At 39.6% G+C, this 14289-nt stretch overlaps 1 protein-coding gene across 2 annotated transcripts in view; it reads right to left on the bottom strand.

Annotated features, from left to right (window-relative positions):
- ksr1a (kinase suppressor of ras 1a) overlaps positions 1-9127 on the bottom strand; it is a 34563-nt gene extending 25436 nt beyond the window's left edge. The window contains exon 1 of one of the 2 annotated variants that reach the window (XM_077546643.1): positions 8623-9127. In XM_077546643.1, coding sequence (XP_077402769.1) covers positions 8623-8838 — 216 coding nt within the window. In that variant the 5' untranslated portion in view covers positions 8839-9127. The remainder of the gene's footprint in view (positions 1-8622) is intronic. The other variant, XM_077546644.1, reaches the window with a different exon arrangement.
- Between the last annotated feature and the right edge of the window lie 5162 nt (positions 9128-14289).

Genomic DNA, 14289 nt, shown 5'->3' with positions numbered 1-14289 from the left:
AACGCAACCCCGCATATAAATGTCATCACGCGGCTCTGCGCAGCAACAAAATAGGGCGGGCATCTGACGGAGCGTTTGACTCATCTGTTATCTTGCTAAATAACAACGAGAAGTCCCCTAGTCCCTCATTAATATCACTGAGATGGCATTTAGGTTGAGCGCACAAGTGTGTCAACAAACCAAGATAACAACAGGCCTCTCTTCTTTCATATTATTTTTGGTGCAGAGTAGCGAAAGCAGCTATTGACGCGTGGCCTGGAGGTGGGCGGTGGCGGTGGCGGTGGGGAGACAAATGGCGTCAGAGCCCCACCTGTCAGCCCAGCTCAACGGCACCATGGCAACGGCCTAATGCTGTGCGGGGATGAGTGACGGCCAACGTGTCAGCCAGGACGGGTGAGGAGAGCAAAAAGAGAGAGAGAGAGAGAGAGAGGCCCAGCAGCAGCCCGTCTGACACAGCAGAGTCTCGGCCCAGCAGAACCCGCCGCCGCTCGGATTGTTCCTGGCGCTTGCTGATGCAGCCACATTATGGCACCTGCCAAGGGGAGGGGGGCCCTGATGGAAAACTGGGCAACAAAATTATGTTCAAAGACGGGCTATAATAATATTGCACTGAAAATGTATTTTGTATGTGTGTGTGTGTGTGTTGGGGGCTTGTTATTGTATTATGGATGTTTTAATTGCTTAGCACCTAGAGTTTTATTTTAATGTATGAAAGGTGCTATATAAATAAAGTTTGATTGATTGATAGTTACATGCTACTGAGGTACAGGTAACATGAGGCCTGTGGGCCAGTTCACGCCATCCACAAAAGCTTGCCACAATTTCCTCTTTCGAAACCGGTTATCAATTATGAAAATGCTAATCAAACTCATGGCTAATTATATAAATATAAAATGAACATATAAACTCTTTTCTTTTTTTCCTATTCTTGTTTTCTTTTTTACTTCAATTTACATTTTAGACTTGTGATGTGTTTTCTTTGTCTCTATATGTTCAATAAAGAACCAAAATCACAATATGATAGGGCAACAATTAGGGTTAATATTCCGTAAGATACGAGAAAAATTACCCTAACCCTCGGGAAAAAGTTTTCTAATTAAATAAAATCAAATAAAAAGATGTGAATGCACAGAATCGAACCAAAACTTTCACTATAGAATATATAAAGATATGTACTGAATCGTCTTTTATTGGGGAAATATATATTCGAAGGGAATGGCACATTTACGGTACTGAGAAGTTCAATCAAATGGATGTAAAATGACAACAAAAAAGTCATTTTACCCTTAACCCTTTAAATCTTACCCTCTTGAACTGATCCGTACAAAGTCCGAATCGAAACGTAAACCCACCGGGTTGAATCGGATTGAATCGTTCTACTAATCCAACCGCCCTTGAATGGTTTCCAACCCCACATATCGAAAACCGTATCCAAACATCTTTTTCTAATACAAAGGTATGGTGCTTTTATAAAACAACTCACTTTCAAGTTATTGAAGTTTTACTTGTCATCAAATGTGTTCCTGCTTACATAAATTAAACCAAAAATGATTTAGCATTTTGTTCCCTTACTGTTTCCAATGTGAAAGCCACCATAAAGTATCAACCAAATTGCGATTTTGGTGCTGCGTTACACCGCTAGCGATAATACATTAGAAGCGCTCCTTAAGAGTAACCACAACTACAACGTGACCCACGACATAAAAACAAGGCCAGGCAAAACAGCAACAAACAAAACAGAAATCAACAGATGTCACCATACGTCCATTGAAGGTTTGCTTTCACACTTGCAGGTATACCAATAAAATGGGCCAACCATACCGAAGTAATGTGTGTCAAGAGAAGAAAAAAAAACATGTATCAGTCTTCAAGGGAGCAGGAGCACACTTTCCAGTAATCCTAATACTGGACTGCTTTCAAGGACAGACGGCATATTTTAGGAGCAAATCATGATGAGCTGATCTAAGAAAAATGTGTCAGGAGTCAGGAGATAAAAATAGGGCAGGCAGCGACGCCAAGATAGGCCGGAGCCGGGTCACGTGACCTTTAAGGGGCACGCACATGCTTGATAGTCTCGGACAATGGCTTGCTTGAAGCCCCTCCCCTCCTCTAACATTGTTATCTCCTTCGGTCGTGACCTCCTAAGCGTGGAGAGGAGGGGACGGGGGGGGGTTCAAATTGCATATCTGAGCAGATGTATCAGCAGTCACCGTTAAACATAAAACAAACACATTATTTCGATTATAGTGGGAATGTTTATTGTAATGTACAAACAAATGAGGATAGATGGCCTTTTAACATCGCAAATAACAGTTGGAGCAAAGGAACACGACCCCCTCCTCCTTCCCGCCGCAAAATTACAAGACGCAACTAATCCTGGGTGGGTTTAAGAATAGATCAAGGCCTGCCTACACGATTCCACAACCCCCATTTCCACTCTTTTGCAGGTTCACACGCTGCGGGGTCAAAACGGAAATGCAGACAGGGTCAGTGTTGCTGCAATCACCGACGTCGCGCTTCCTCAGTGCTCGCATGTCAGCTACGTTCTCTATTGTTTTCTCCTCGGCTACACGCGCACGCGGACACACACGCGCTCGGCAGTTGTCGCGTCATAAGCGGCGGCGCCGCCAATTGGCTTTGATTCTCCCCTCCCCTTTCCTCCCTGCTCTCCTAGCCTCTTTGCGCGTCATTTGATTTTCTTATTTAACAGCCTACCCTACTGAAAATGCGTAGGAAGAGAAGATGTCTAAATATAGACGCAGCCAAAACAGCTCACGCTACATGCGCACGGCAGAGGCTCTCTCCCGCACGGAGAGGAGACAAAACACAGTGACGCCATGTTGCTTGATGATCGCCGCCACGCCATCATTAAAAAGAAAATCTAGTGCATTCCTTTTATAAAGAAAAACAATGACCAGTAATGCATTTAAATACAACACTGATCATGAACAAGACTCCTTATTGCATGTTCACGTTTTATAAAAAAAAAAAAAAAACATGACAAACCTCAAAGGCAGTGCAAAGTGGATATGATGGAGCCCAAATCAGAAATCTATGAAGAGTCAGAGTACAAGTAGAACGTAGGCAGCACGAGAGGCAGACAGAGGCCAGACTGAGTGGGATTAACATGCGTAAAGTGAAGTAGCGGTTAGCACTCCATGTGGAGAGGCCGCTATCATTATCCTCTCACTGGCAAGGCAGAACAACACCACGGTTCAAGTGGAATAATAAAGCTGTCTCAACGAGCATGTAAAGTGAATTGGAGTCGCTCTTGATTACACTCCAGTGCAATGTTGAAGCGAGGCCGCTTTGCGCCACCTGTGAGAGCGACTTTGACCTCACGGTGTTTCACGTAGTGGTATTAAAGCTCAAGCAGAGATGCCATCCCTCCCCATCATGACTAATTATTTGCGACTTAACGGTGCGCTGGTGATGCTAGCTGGACTTTTCCAAGCCAATCGCAAAGTTAACCAATTTCCCATGGAAATGAATAACATGCTAACATGCTACAGTTGATATGCTAATATATAGCAAGTCGGCTACTTTTTGAAAGAGAAGCTCAATTACTAACATGCTAACAGCCGCTATTGTTAACGCAAAGCAAGATGTACTAGTTTAGTAATACATGAAATGCCGATTAGTCTCAATAATATTAATCATCGGTCCGATTCTCTGCTTGGGATGTGGCACTTACCAAGTGGGGACCACACTGAGTTTTCACATACAAAGTGAAGACCTCGCTGCCAAGTGGGTACATTTTGGAGGTAACCTTTTGTTTAGAGCTCATTTTCAAAGGTAAAGACTTGGTTTTAGAGTTTAGGTTTGAATTGGGTTATGGTTGAGGTTAGGGTAAGGAATAGGGATGCAACGATAACGGCAATATCGTTAAATATCGTGATATTAAAACTGCCGCAATATATATATCGTTGTCGTCATGTCACGATATTAAAATTTCCATTTGGGCAGTTCCAAGTTCCACCCTCTGGTGGCTAATTTCTTATTTTCACAAGGCATGTTTTGGCCCTTCTATGTTTAAAACGTGCAGGAACTCAATGTGTGCGTGCATTAGCAATTAAGTACCTCAATATTAAGTGTTATTAGAGATTGTAGGTTGTTTATATGCATTGCTATTATGTACAAAATCACAATATTGTGTGTACCTCTTTTCTTCTTTTTACAATATTGTGACTTTTTTTTTTTATATATATATTGCCAACCTCCCCACAATATTGTGATATATCGAGATGTTTGGATATGGGAATGGGGGTAGGTAATCATTTCTGGTGGTTGAGGTTAGGGAAAGGCAATATGTCAATGACAAGTCGGGGGGGAAAAAAACTGATTTTGTGGTTTAATTCATATTCCACAAATGCAATACTAAACAGAATGCTGTGTTTAGACTAGTGAGGACCCATACAACATTTTTTTTTTGTCCAAGCTTTGGACTACTCGTTTTCCATATCTGTTAAAAACTGACGGAATTAGAACAGGTTAACATGTACAAGAAAAACCTATTCAAAAACAGAAACCGCTTAGACAATATGAGTAAAATATGTAGCCCAGTGTATCAAATTGATCTTTTTTTTTTTAAAGGCTTTCTGGTGCCCATCCACTCAGGTGGCCACTACACGCATAGCTGAGCAATACACACTCACTGAAATGTGTTCGTTTGGCTGATTTTCATTAATAATAAAGAAAAAGATAATATGCGACTATGAGCAATATTAACATGGGTTGTTTATGTGTTCTGAGAAGCACTGCCGCTATCTACTTAGTGGCTGTTAGGGGTAATGCTTGCTCTGCAGTAGGCTCACAATGACACAAATATAAAGTGTAAATTGATCTCTTAAAAACTAGTAATAAAGTACTAAACTAAAAGGTTACTTTTGGCTTTCCAACGCAGGTAATTAACTTGTCCAATTTACATTTAAACACTTCTGAAACTGTACAGTGTATGACCAACAAAAGCAACATCGATGATGACCTCTTGGAGGGTGCACATAATAGCATAGGTTTGGGAGATCACATAGCTGTACTTGTAAGTTTTTTAATTATGACAAAAAATAAATAAAAAAGAAGAAGAAGAGAAGAGATATGGGTTTAAAAGATGACCTCCTGACACAAAGCACATAAGACTACTGCTGGAAAGAGGAATTAGGGCTCCAAATCTCATGATTCATGCTCAGCATTCTATTCTTCAAGTCCACATTGCGATTTCTGCTATTATTTCCCTATTTCTAGATATAGTTTTCATGGAAAGATATTGATCTTTAAAGTCTACATCAAGTAGGCTAATGAAACTGGAAAAAAAAAAGCAGTGAATGAATTAATGTATGTCTCTTCTTCCCCTCAAATAAATAGACAGCTGCAACATTTAGCAGGTACTGCTCATCCATCTCGTTGGTGTGTGGGAGTGTCAAACAAATGTCAATCTTGCAAAATGAATTTGAACCAAAGTGGAACGTAATAAATAAAATGGAAATATCAAGACTACCACAAGACAGATCACAAATTTGCAATTAACAAGCTTTGCACAGACATTGTCAGCACCCGAAATCAATGTTAAACATTTTAATTTAAGCCATTGTGCTCTAACAAATCAGTAAGAATTTTTTTTAAATATTTTGAAGCCATTATGTGTAATGTAAACTTTCTAACAGAAGACAACTTTTCACTTGAAAAACATGTGACACTGGCATTATTAAAAAGTGAATTTAGCAGTCTTGATGATGCCACTATTCTGGTGGAAAAGATACCGACTGCATTGAGGAGGAGAGCATTGAAAAAAAAAGGCATCTGGAAATCACAAAAAGATTCTCGAACCAGAAATGAAAGTGGCAAGATGGCAAGAAGTGAAGACAAAGGAAGTTAAGAGCGCTAAACAAGCGCCGCCCTGATAGCACCAGCCACTTGAAAACACAAATGCCGTAAGACCATCTGAGCACTTGGCTCCGTAGCCGAATGATCACTAATCAGGTCAAACCACAACACTAAGACAAAAAAAAAAAGAAAAAAAAAGTTCTACTCTGCACAGACGTTCAACAAGGGTTTACAATGGACAGATAAACAGTAACTATCTTGAGCGGAAAAAGAAACACTAAGTTCAGACTTACACTTAAAAGACAAAGTAGTCCTTGACAAGATTCGGACTGCTAGCATGAAAGGCATTCAAAAACAATACAAGAATGCACGACGACCGTCCCTATTGTCTCATCTCATGAGAGTTTCACAACAAATCGGTGTGGAAGGCTGGCCTTGCTCAGGAAGTACTCAGCCATATCACATCCACTTCCAGGGTGACATACGTGCCTGGCCTGCCTGAAGGATGGAGACAACCCGAACCGAACAGACCATCAACAGGAACTGGAGATTGGCATGACACAACAACACATACCAGTAATACTGGTCCAGTATTGACATTAGCTTTAAACATGCAATAAGTGCTATTATGTAAATGATGACAGCTTTTTAGAAATATAACTTATTTTTTTATCCCCCTTTGTTTCATTCCTGCATAACAGATCAAATAACTGTTTAGTCATGGTAACCATTCACCCATCCTCTTTACTACTCACTGTTTAGGGTCATGGGGAAATAATAATTCAATCAAATCAAATAAATAAAGCAGAGCATAAACAGATCTCGTGGAGTGCTCAGATAGAAGTGACCCTCGAGGGAGGTCACATGAAGAAATATGTAAAACAGTTGCAAGGAATTCAGGATTTTTTTTTATACAGATATAGAAGATACATTGTCTGTGGATGAAATACAATTAAACAATTTTTTCCAATATAATTGATTGAGTGAAAAAAATAGATGTATGATCTTTTTTTTTTTTTTTTTTTTAATAGTGTGTAGTATTATTTACTGGTGATGCATTAAGGTTGGTTGGATTGTTGTCCTACATATCACAAGTGGAAATGTCTCATGTCCACCACCGGCTTTGTTTTTATGCAACGTTTAAGAGCATTTCAGAACTGGTGTCACAAAAGGTATATTTCAGAACCAAACGACACGTTTTCCCCTTTGAAACATGGGAGTCTAACGCACTTTCCCCAGTCTTCTCTGCCACACACTCATAAACTACGTGATGCTGTCCACGTTTTCAAAACAGGTCCCCTTTGAGCTTGGAAAATACTAACAAAGTTGCACGGAGCAATGTCAGTGCTAATCGATTCATTGAATTTATTTGAATATTGTATTAAAGTGAATTACAAAAGCATTTTCCCCCTGATTACTGTTTATTAACCAGCGATTGGGGGTTGTTTCGTACTTCCTATTGGTGTAGTGTGATTGATGTTGTACTATGTTACCGGTTCGGTCATTGTTTTCTCTAGAGTAAAATCAGATGTTTGAAAATGTCTTATTTTGATTAAACACATTATATAATCAGTCTTCTTTCATGAAGGACCACGGAAATCAATGAACAATTATTGTGGATATGCTGAAATCAGAGGATTTGGACCATTTTAAAAAAATAGTTGCTGATTAATTTGATAATCGATTACTTGTCAAATCATTTTCACAGCTTTAAACGTATAGTACAAAAACAGCATGTTTTGAGGTTTTCAGTTCAAATCTCAGCTCTGGCCCTTCTTTTAGGAGTTTGCATGTGCTTATTTGAGTTTTGACCACAGTTTCCTCCCCACATTCCAAATGCATGAATATAGGTTAATTGAATACTCTACATTGTCCATATATGAGAATGCGAGGGTATATAGATGTTTTGTCTATACAGTATTTACCCTGCAACTGGTTGGCAAGCAGTCCATAGTGTACCCAACCTCTTACTCAAAGTCAGCTCCCTTACAACCCTAATAGGGACGAGTACAATAAACATTGGATGGATAGCCTCCAACCCTTGTAAATGCCGTATGCATAATGGACACATGGCACTCTCTCTGTAGTTGAATAAATTAATCTGGTCATTACAGGAGGGAAGATTGGCTATTGAAGTCTGTTGCATGATTTTTGCCGGCTAAATAATGTGAAATGTAAATGACAAACGGAGTGCACCAGACCAATTCGAATAACGTAATTCTGCTTATTTTATCGTTAAAAATACGTAAGCAAAAATTGTATTACTAAAAGAAAAAGGCGTGCTTCCACTGACACATAGCAGCAGAGAGCATAGTGTGCAGAGGCCCTGCGCAAAGCGATGTCAGGTCGTTACAACGCTCCAGATAGATGCAGGATAGCTTAGGCTGAGCATCGAATATAAAAACAAGAACATGTTGTGCAATTCGTTTTTTTTTTTCCTTTCTCTTTGTTAGTTTGTCAATAGTGCGGGCCTCTGAGAGTCGAAGCTACAATACAAGTGCAGCATGTGCGACGCATGCAGTTCTATAAATAAAAGCAGATTATTCAATATTAAGCCGAGATGAATTGTGCTATGAACTAAGCAATGGGAACTCCTCAGGGGAGGGACGGAGAGGTCACCCAAGAGCATTTAAGCATCTTTGAGGTGCTGATGCAAAACATAAATACATGAATCAACGTCGTTTTTGTGGGGTGCCTACAAGCCCAAAAAAAAAAGCCTTCGATCGAGGCGGACGTCGCGGCTTCATGACTCCGCAGTTTGACAAGACTCGCGATCTTTTGTCACAGCAACGTCCAATTTACCTCCAGTGTGCGGATTTCTTGCTGCGTGAGGTCGTTGGACGCGGCGCATTTGGTCCTGAGCCCCTGTAAGCTGGAGATGGAGATATCTATCATGTTCTGGATCAGTTCGCACTGGTGGAGCGCGGCCATGGCTGCGTCGCCCCCACCGCCGCTGTCCCTCTCCGGCTTCTCGCCACTCTCGACCATGTTCCCGCCGATAGTAGACACACTATCCATTCCTCGGCATTTGGACTCGGCTGGGTGGGGGGCTGGAGTCGATGGGTTAATGGATAAAATCCGACATATGCAGCAGCCCCAGCGAACTATAGTGAAAAGAAGCACCTGACCGAGCCAATGTCCCCAGCTTCCGTACAGGAGGCTGCTCGAAGGAAATAGATCTTCTTTTCTTTAAATCCAATGAATATGCTCGATGGAAGGAGGTTGTTGAAAAGTCCCTCGACGTGACGTTTTAGTCCGTTGTTTAGCGACAAGAGTCTTCTCTCCCACCCCCCGACCCCCCCCCAACAGACAGTTCTCTGCTAGTGGCTTTCACCGTCTGTCAGCTGTTAGGAACATCATGAGGCGCGCGGTGCACTCTGGGAAAAGTAGTCTACATGGCCTAGTCCGCCTATGACAGAAAAGGGAGCTGTTTTGTACAGATTTAAGATATTAAAGTTTCCAGTTGAGGCGAGGAACAACAAGGGGACACATTGTGAACTGGCTGTGCACGAAAAAGTAACTATTAAAAAATAACTATTATAAATACAACACACCAATAATTAACTATCCGAATCATACAATGGTTTTACAAAAGAATGATAGAAGCCTAAGAGGAAATTATCAAATTTCATGCAATTTGTCGGGAAAAAACCAAGGCAGGTCGCAACCCAGGCCACTGTGGCGTACTTTCACATTGAGGCACTGGTACATTGGAATTTGAATATTTTGAAAATGGCACAATAAACCTTTATAGATGGAATTTTTTTCTTTCTTTTGCCAGGTCCATGTGTATTCAAAATGTTTAGACCAATCAAATCAGTATAATATTATAGCCACAGCAACAGCTTTCAGTGAAATAAAAAGTTTAAAAATAAAACGTTTTAGAAGAAACACCGACATATTCAAGTAAATCGTAATAAAATTTATGGCGGACTTCCTGCTGGGTTTAACATTTGGCTCCAAGGGACTTTTTTGTAGGTCTTGGGCTGTTTTTATAGGTGAATCGTACTGAGGCTGCTTTGTTGAAAATTTGTACGGGATGTGACTGAGCCATTTTTTGAAAAAAATAATAATCTCACAATAAACTATTAAAATATAATTTTTTTGGCAGGCCTGATGTGAGTGCAAAGTTGTATGAGTTTTTGTCCATGTTAAGACCCTCACAATCATTTTTTGTGTGAACAATGCGTTGCCACTGCAACAGAGTTTCACACACACAAAAAAACACAACATTTGTGGGCCTAGACACTCTCGCTGCTCGGGCCCTAATAATTTCATCTATCTTTGCAATTTACATATAATAAATGGCAAAAGAAGTTACAAAAAAAATCGTGGTGTTTCATGAGATTTTCCTAATGTAAAATGAGCGCCTTGGTGCAGTAAAGAGAAAGATTTTGGTATGAGCTAGAAAAATTGTGAGCTAGGTCCAACTCACAAGTTCCTGTAGTCATCTCAACTTCTTGTCATGTACTGTACCCATTTTTACATGAATCATATAAAAAATAAAAAAAAACTGCCTTTGCAGTTTCCCAGTAGCAAACACAGCCAGTATAGACCATTAAAATAGCAACACACTGGTACAGGGGACAACCTTCTGGTGCCTTGGGGAGCCACTTACATGTCTGGCTCAAGGGCACCTCAGCTGCGATGGCCTGTGCAGAATGAAGGAATTGAGCCTAGGGTCCTTCAGTCACAGGCTTTATTTTTAGCCACTCTTCCACAGCTGTCCCAAAAGAGTGACTGTCATTATTCAACTAGAGTGCAGAAGAGCCACGTGACATCGCAGAGGAGTCGGTATAGTGGGGTTGTAATGAAACATTCAGCTACAAATGCACTCTGTTATTAGGATCAAGCATGAACAAAGCCATTTTTTGGGTGGGATTTTGCAGAAGTCTCAACAGGTGGTCCTCAAGATGATCACTCCTTCCTCCTACTCGACCGAATGCTTAGAAATGTGAGAAAGTCCCATTTTATTGCGAGCTCAAGGTGAAGTGAGCTCATGTTGAGAAAGAGGGTGCAATTTTGAAAAGAACAATCAGTGGCACGCACACGGGTGTGATGTTCTTTATTTTAATATAGGCTGATTATACAATAGAACGTGAGTCACTTCTCAAGGAACCTTGTGTTCCCTCGTAATATTTTTCGATGTGCAAGGGCCTTCAGTTTTGCTCCGTAGCAGGGAGTCATGGAATGAGCAGTTGGTTTACAAGTGATATGATAAACAATGAGAAACATTACATCAATCATAGTGTAATGTGAATGTGATTTTTTTTGTGTGTGTGGAAAAACTCCCTATTCACATTTTTGTGTTTCTTTAACCCCCCACAATGCCATACTATGGAGCCAAAAACCCTGGTGAATAGGAAAGTAGTAATTGGTGTAACCTCGATGTAACATACTAGTAAGGGGGAGAGGTCATATTAGAGTCAATTTTTCGTGGCCTAAAAAAAACACTGTAAAGTATACAACGTACTGTCAATGAATATAAAAAAAATACTTGAGTTTAAACTGTTTGAAAAGTTTTCAAGTTTACGATCATGGTGATAATGGCGTGCAGCTGGTTGCGTTCAAAGAGCCACAAAGTTAGCACGCTTCCTTTTTTCACCTCCGTTCTTAGATGCCATAGATAAGGGCTTGACAAAAAAACAAATGCGCAGTGCACCAAATATAATGTTTGAGAGCCGTGTACATGTACAAAATGACAAGATTTGGCGTCAGGTTTAAAAAAATAATAATAATAAATGTCACCTTTCTTTTGAACTGCGTGTCTATGGCGATGCTAAGTCCATGCTTTCCATTACCTGATAGGACGGTTGCCCCTTCCAACATGGCCGCCATGTACTGTATGCATGCGCATGCATTTAGATTTTGACACCTATCATTTTGAGTGGACTGGATACTATTTAAATCAGTCAAATCTGCAGTCTCTTAAAACGAAACATCTAAACTATTCTAACATTATACGTTTAAACTTGGTTAATGCAGATGCTACGAAGAGTCTTTGCTGCATGTGTTTGTTTTTTCTTTGCTGAGGATTTGAATTTGTAAATACGGAACTTTTTAAAATGTACGATTGTTGGCACTGATTGTTTTCCAAGTATCACCCAATTATCAGGATTTTGCTGACTTTAAATGGAAGCCCAGTTATCAGTATGCCATGTGTGCTAAAAATGAAGCATAAACATTAGCTGTTTTTTGTTTTTGTTATTATGCAACTTTTTCTTTGAACGAGGTCGTATTGTACTAACAGCACAGACTTGATGGTGTCCAGCCAGCACAGTCTGTGCCACTTTCAGCTTTGCCTCCAAATGAAAAGTTATTTGCAGAAGTTGTGCACATGATGACAGACAATACAGTTTTGTTATGCTATTTTAATGTACAACAGCCACCGTGCCATACACTCACCGGCCACAACATTAGGGACACTTAAAATGTAATCTAATGAGATTCAGAGTAGGTATGCCTTTACAAAGATAATCTTCAGCGAGGCAGCATATTTGAAATTGTAGTCATATGTTTCACTGGTGTACAAGTACACTGCATTATACTACAAAATGAGTTTGTAATCTTTTTGCTTATTTTAGTATATGAGTATGGCAAAGCACAGCATTAGAAAAACTGTAGTAGTAATAATAATAATAATAAAGGAATAAATAAATAGAGTATGTAGGTGTATGTATCTAATGCATTTTGACGTGAAAGAGGCACACGGATGAGGAAGACCAGTGAGTAGAAATATTTAGCCATGAATGTTGCAAAACATTCGTGTTGCTTCACACAGGAAGGAAAGACAGTACAGTAGTATTTGTCTTATCTTTCACACTATGTCTGTCTTGTGACCAGTTGGACAACTGTCACACATGAGAATACATTTAATTTGACACAGTTTGAAGATAAGCAAGCTTTATCTTGGCAAATAAACTTCAAGTACTTAATTTGCAGCGAGTGAATTAAAAATGTTTCCTCACCATTTCTTGCTCTGCTTTTTCTTCCTCCCGTTTGCTGTGGTTTCCCATCCAAAAACATGCTGCTCTGAAATCAAATAACACTTGATTATTCATTGGACAAAAGTGTAAACATCTTGTACAGGTGGAGGGGGCATAAGAAACGCTCACATAGGCAGCTAGTGAGTCACTTAGCTGTGGAATTGCATGATCCTGGTTCAGTCCAACAGTGTTCTTCTTAAGCTGTTTAAAGGGTTGTTTAAAGGTGGCTACACTTAGCATGGAGCTAACTTCAGAACAAATGAGATTGGAGACTGTCGGCTGCCATCTTCTTTACTGAAGAGGATTTCCAAAGAGCAAACTTTCAAGTTGGAGTCAAAGGTCCAGCATATAAATTTATCATTTGATAGTGTACATCTTTTGTTTACTTTAGCAAATCTCGACTAATGGATTCAACGACAACGTCGCAGGCATCAACCGATTCAACACGGCGTGAATTTGAATATGATTACTGGGCGCCATCTGCTGGACAACCGTGGAAGATTATAAATTCAATCAGACGCTAATTCAGCCATGAGCTCTTGAGTGAGGTCTGGTAAACACCGGAGTTCATTTTAGGGGGTCATAAACATATATTTTTGACTAATGACTTTGTGTCCAAAGGCTCTCTGGAGGGTCTGCCCATCCATTAAGTGCGAAAAGAATCAACCTAATCAACCTTTTGTTAGCTGCCTATTTCTGAAATGGAGGCTGGGATGCTTGTCCCACTGTGACGCAACAGTGGGATTAATTTACCGGAAAATAATACGATCGCTCTATGGGGTTTTCTGCTTATGATTTGGCAGTTACGGTTGGTATGATGTGGCCAACTTTTCTGACCCATCTGTGTTTGCGGGCCAGATTTGATTTTTGAAGTTGTATAAGGTGAAAAAAAGTCATAATCAAATATATTTAAAATAAAATTTAAATTGAGAGTGTATCTAGTTTTTTGTTTCTTTGTATTTTTTATTATTATTATTATTAAATAAAAATGTGAATAAAATATATAATTTCAAAATGAAAGAAGTGCTTAATGTATTGTTTATTTATAGGGGTTGTGGACAAAGCCCTGTGAGTTTGTGACTATTGGCTTCTGATGGACAATAAATAAAAATAAATAAAACAACTAAACATTGCAATGATTGATGGCAAACATTGGATGAATACAAAAAATACGTAATGGTTTTCTTTTATTTAGACAACCCAAATAAAAGGCACATAACATTGCGCATGTTCATGTAATAATTTGACAAACATAACATTTGAAAAAAAAATGCAGGAATGTTTGCTCTAATTGTAAAGCCTACTTTGTTGTATATACAAAATTACCATTGTTAATATTCTAATACAAAAAGTTTTATTTAAAAAAAGGGTTATTTCTCTTTCACATCTATCTTTACTACATATCCGCAGACCTAAAACTTTTGTACAAAGATATACATTCAAATGCTTTCATGAGGCTCATGGAAATTCCAATTCATGTTCG

This window comes from Vanacampus margaritifer, chromosome 16, assembly GCF_051991255.1.
Source record: "Vanacampus margaritifer isolate UIUO_Vmar chromosome 16, RoL_Vmar_1.0, whole genome shotgun sequence".
In the NCBI taxonomy this organism is placed as follows: Eukaryota; Metazoa; Chordata; class Actinopteri; order Syngnathiformes; family Syngnathidae; genus Vanacampus; species Vanacampus margaritifer.
Note: the sequence above shows the minus strand (reverse complement) of the source record. Positions and strands in the feature narration are given on the sequence as shown.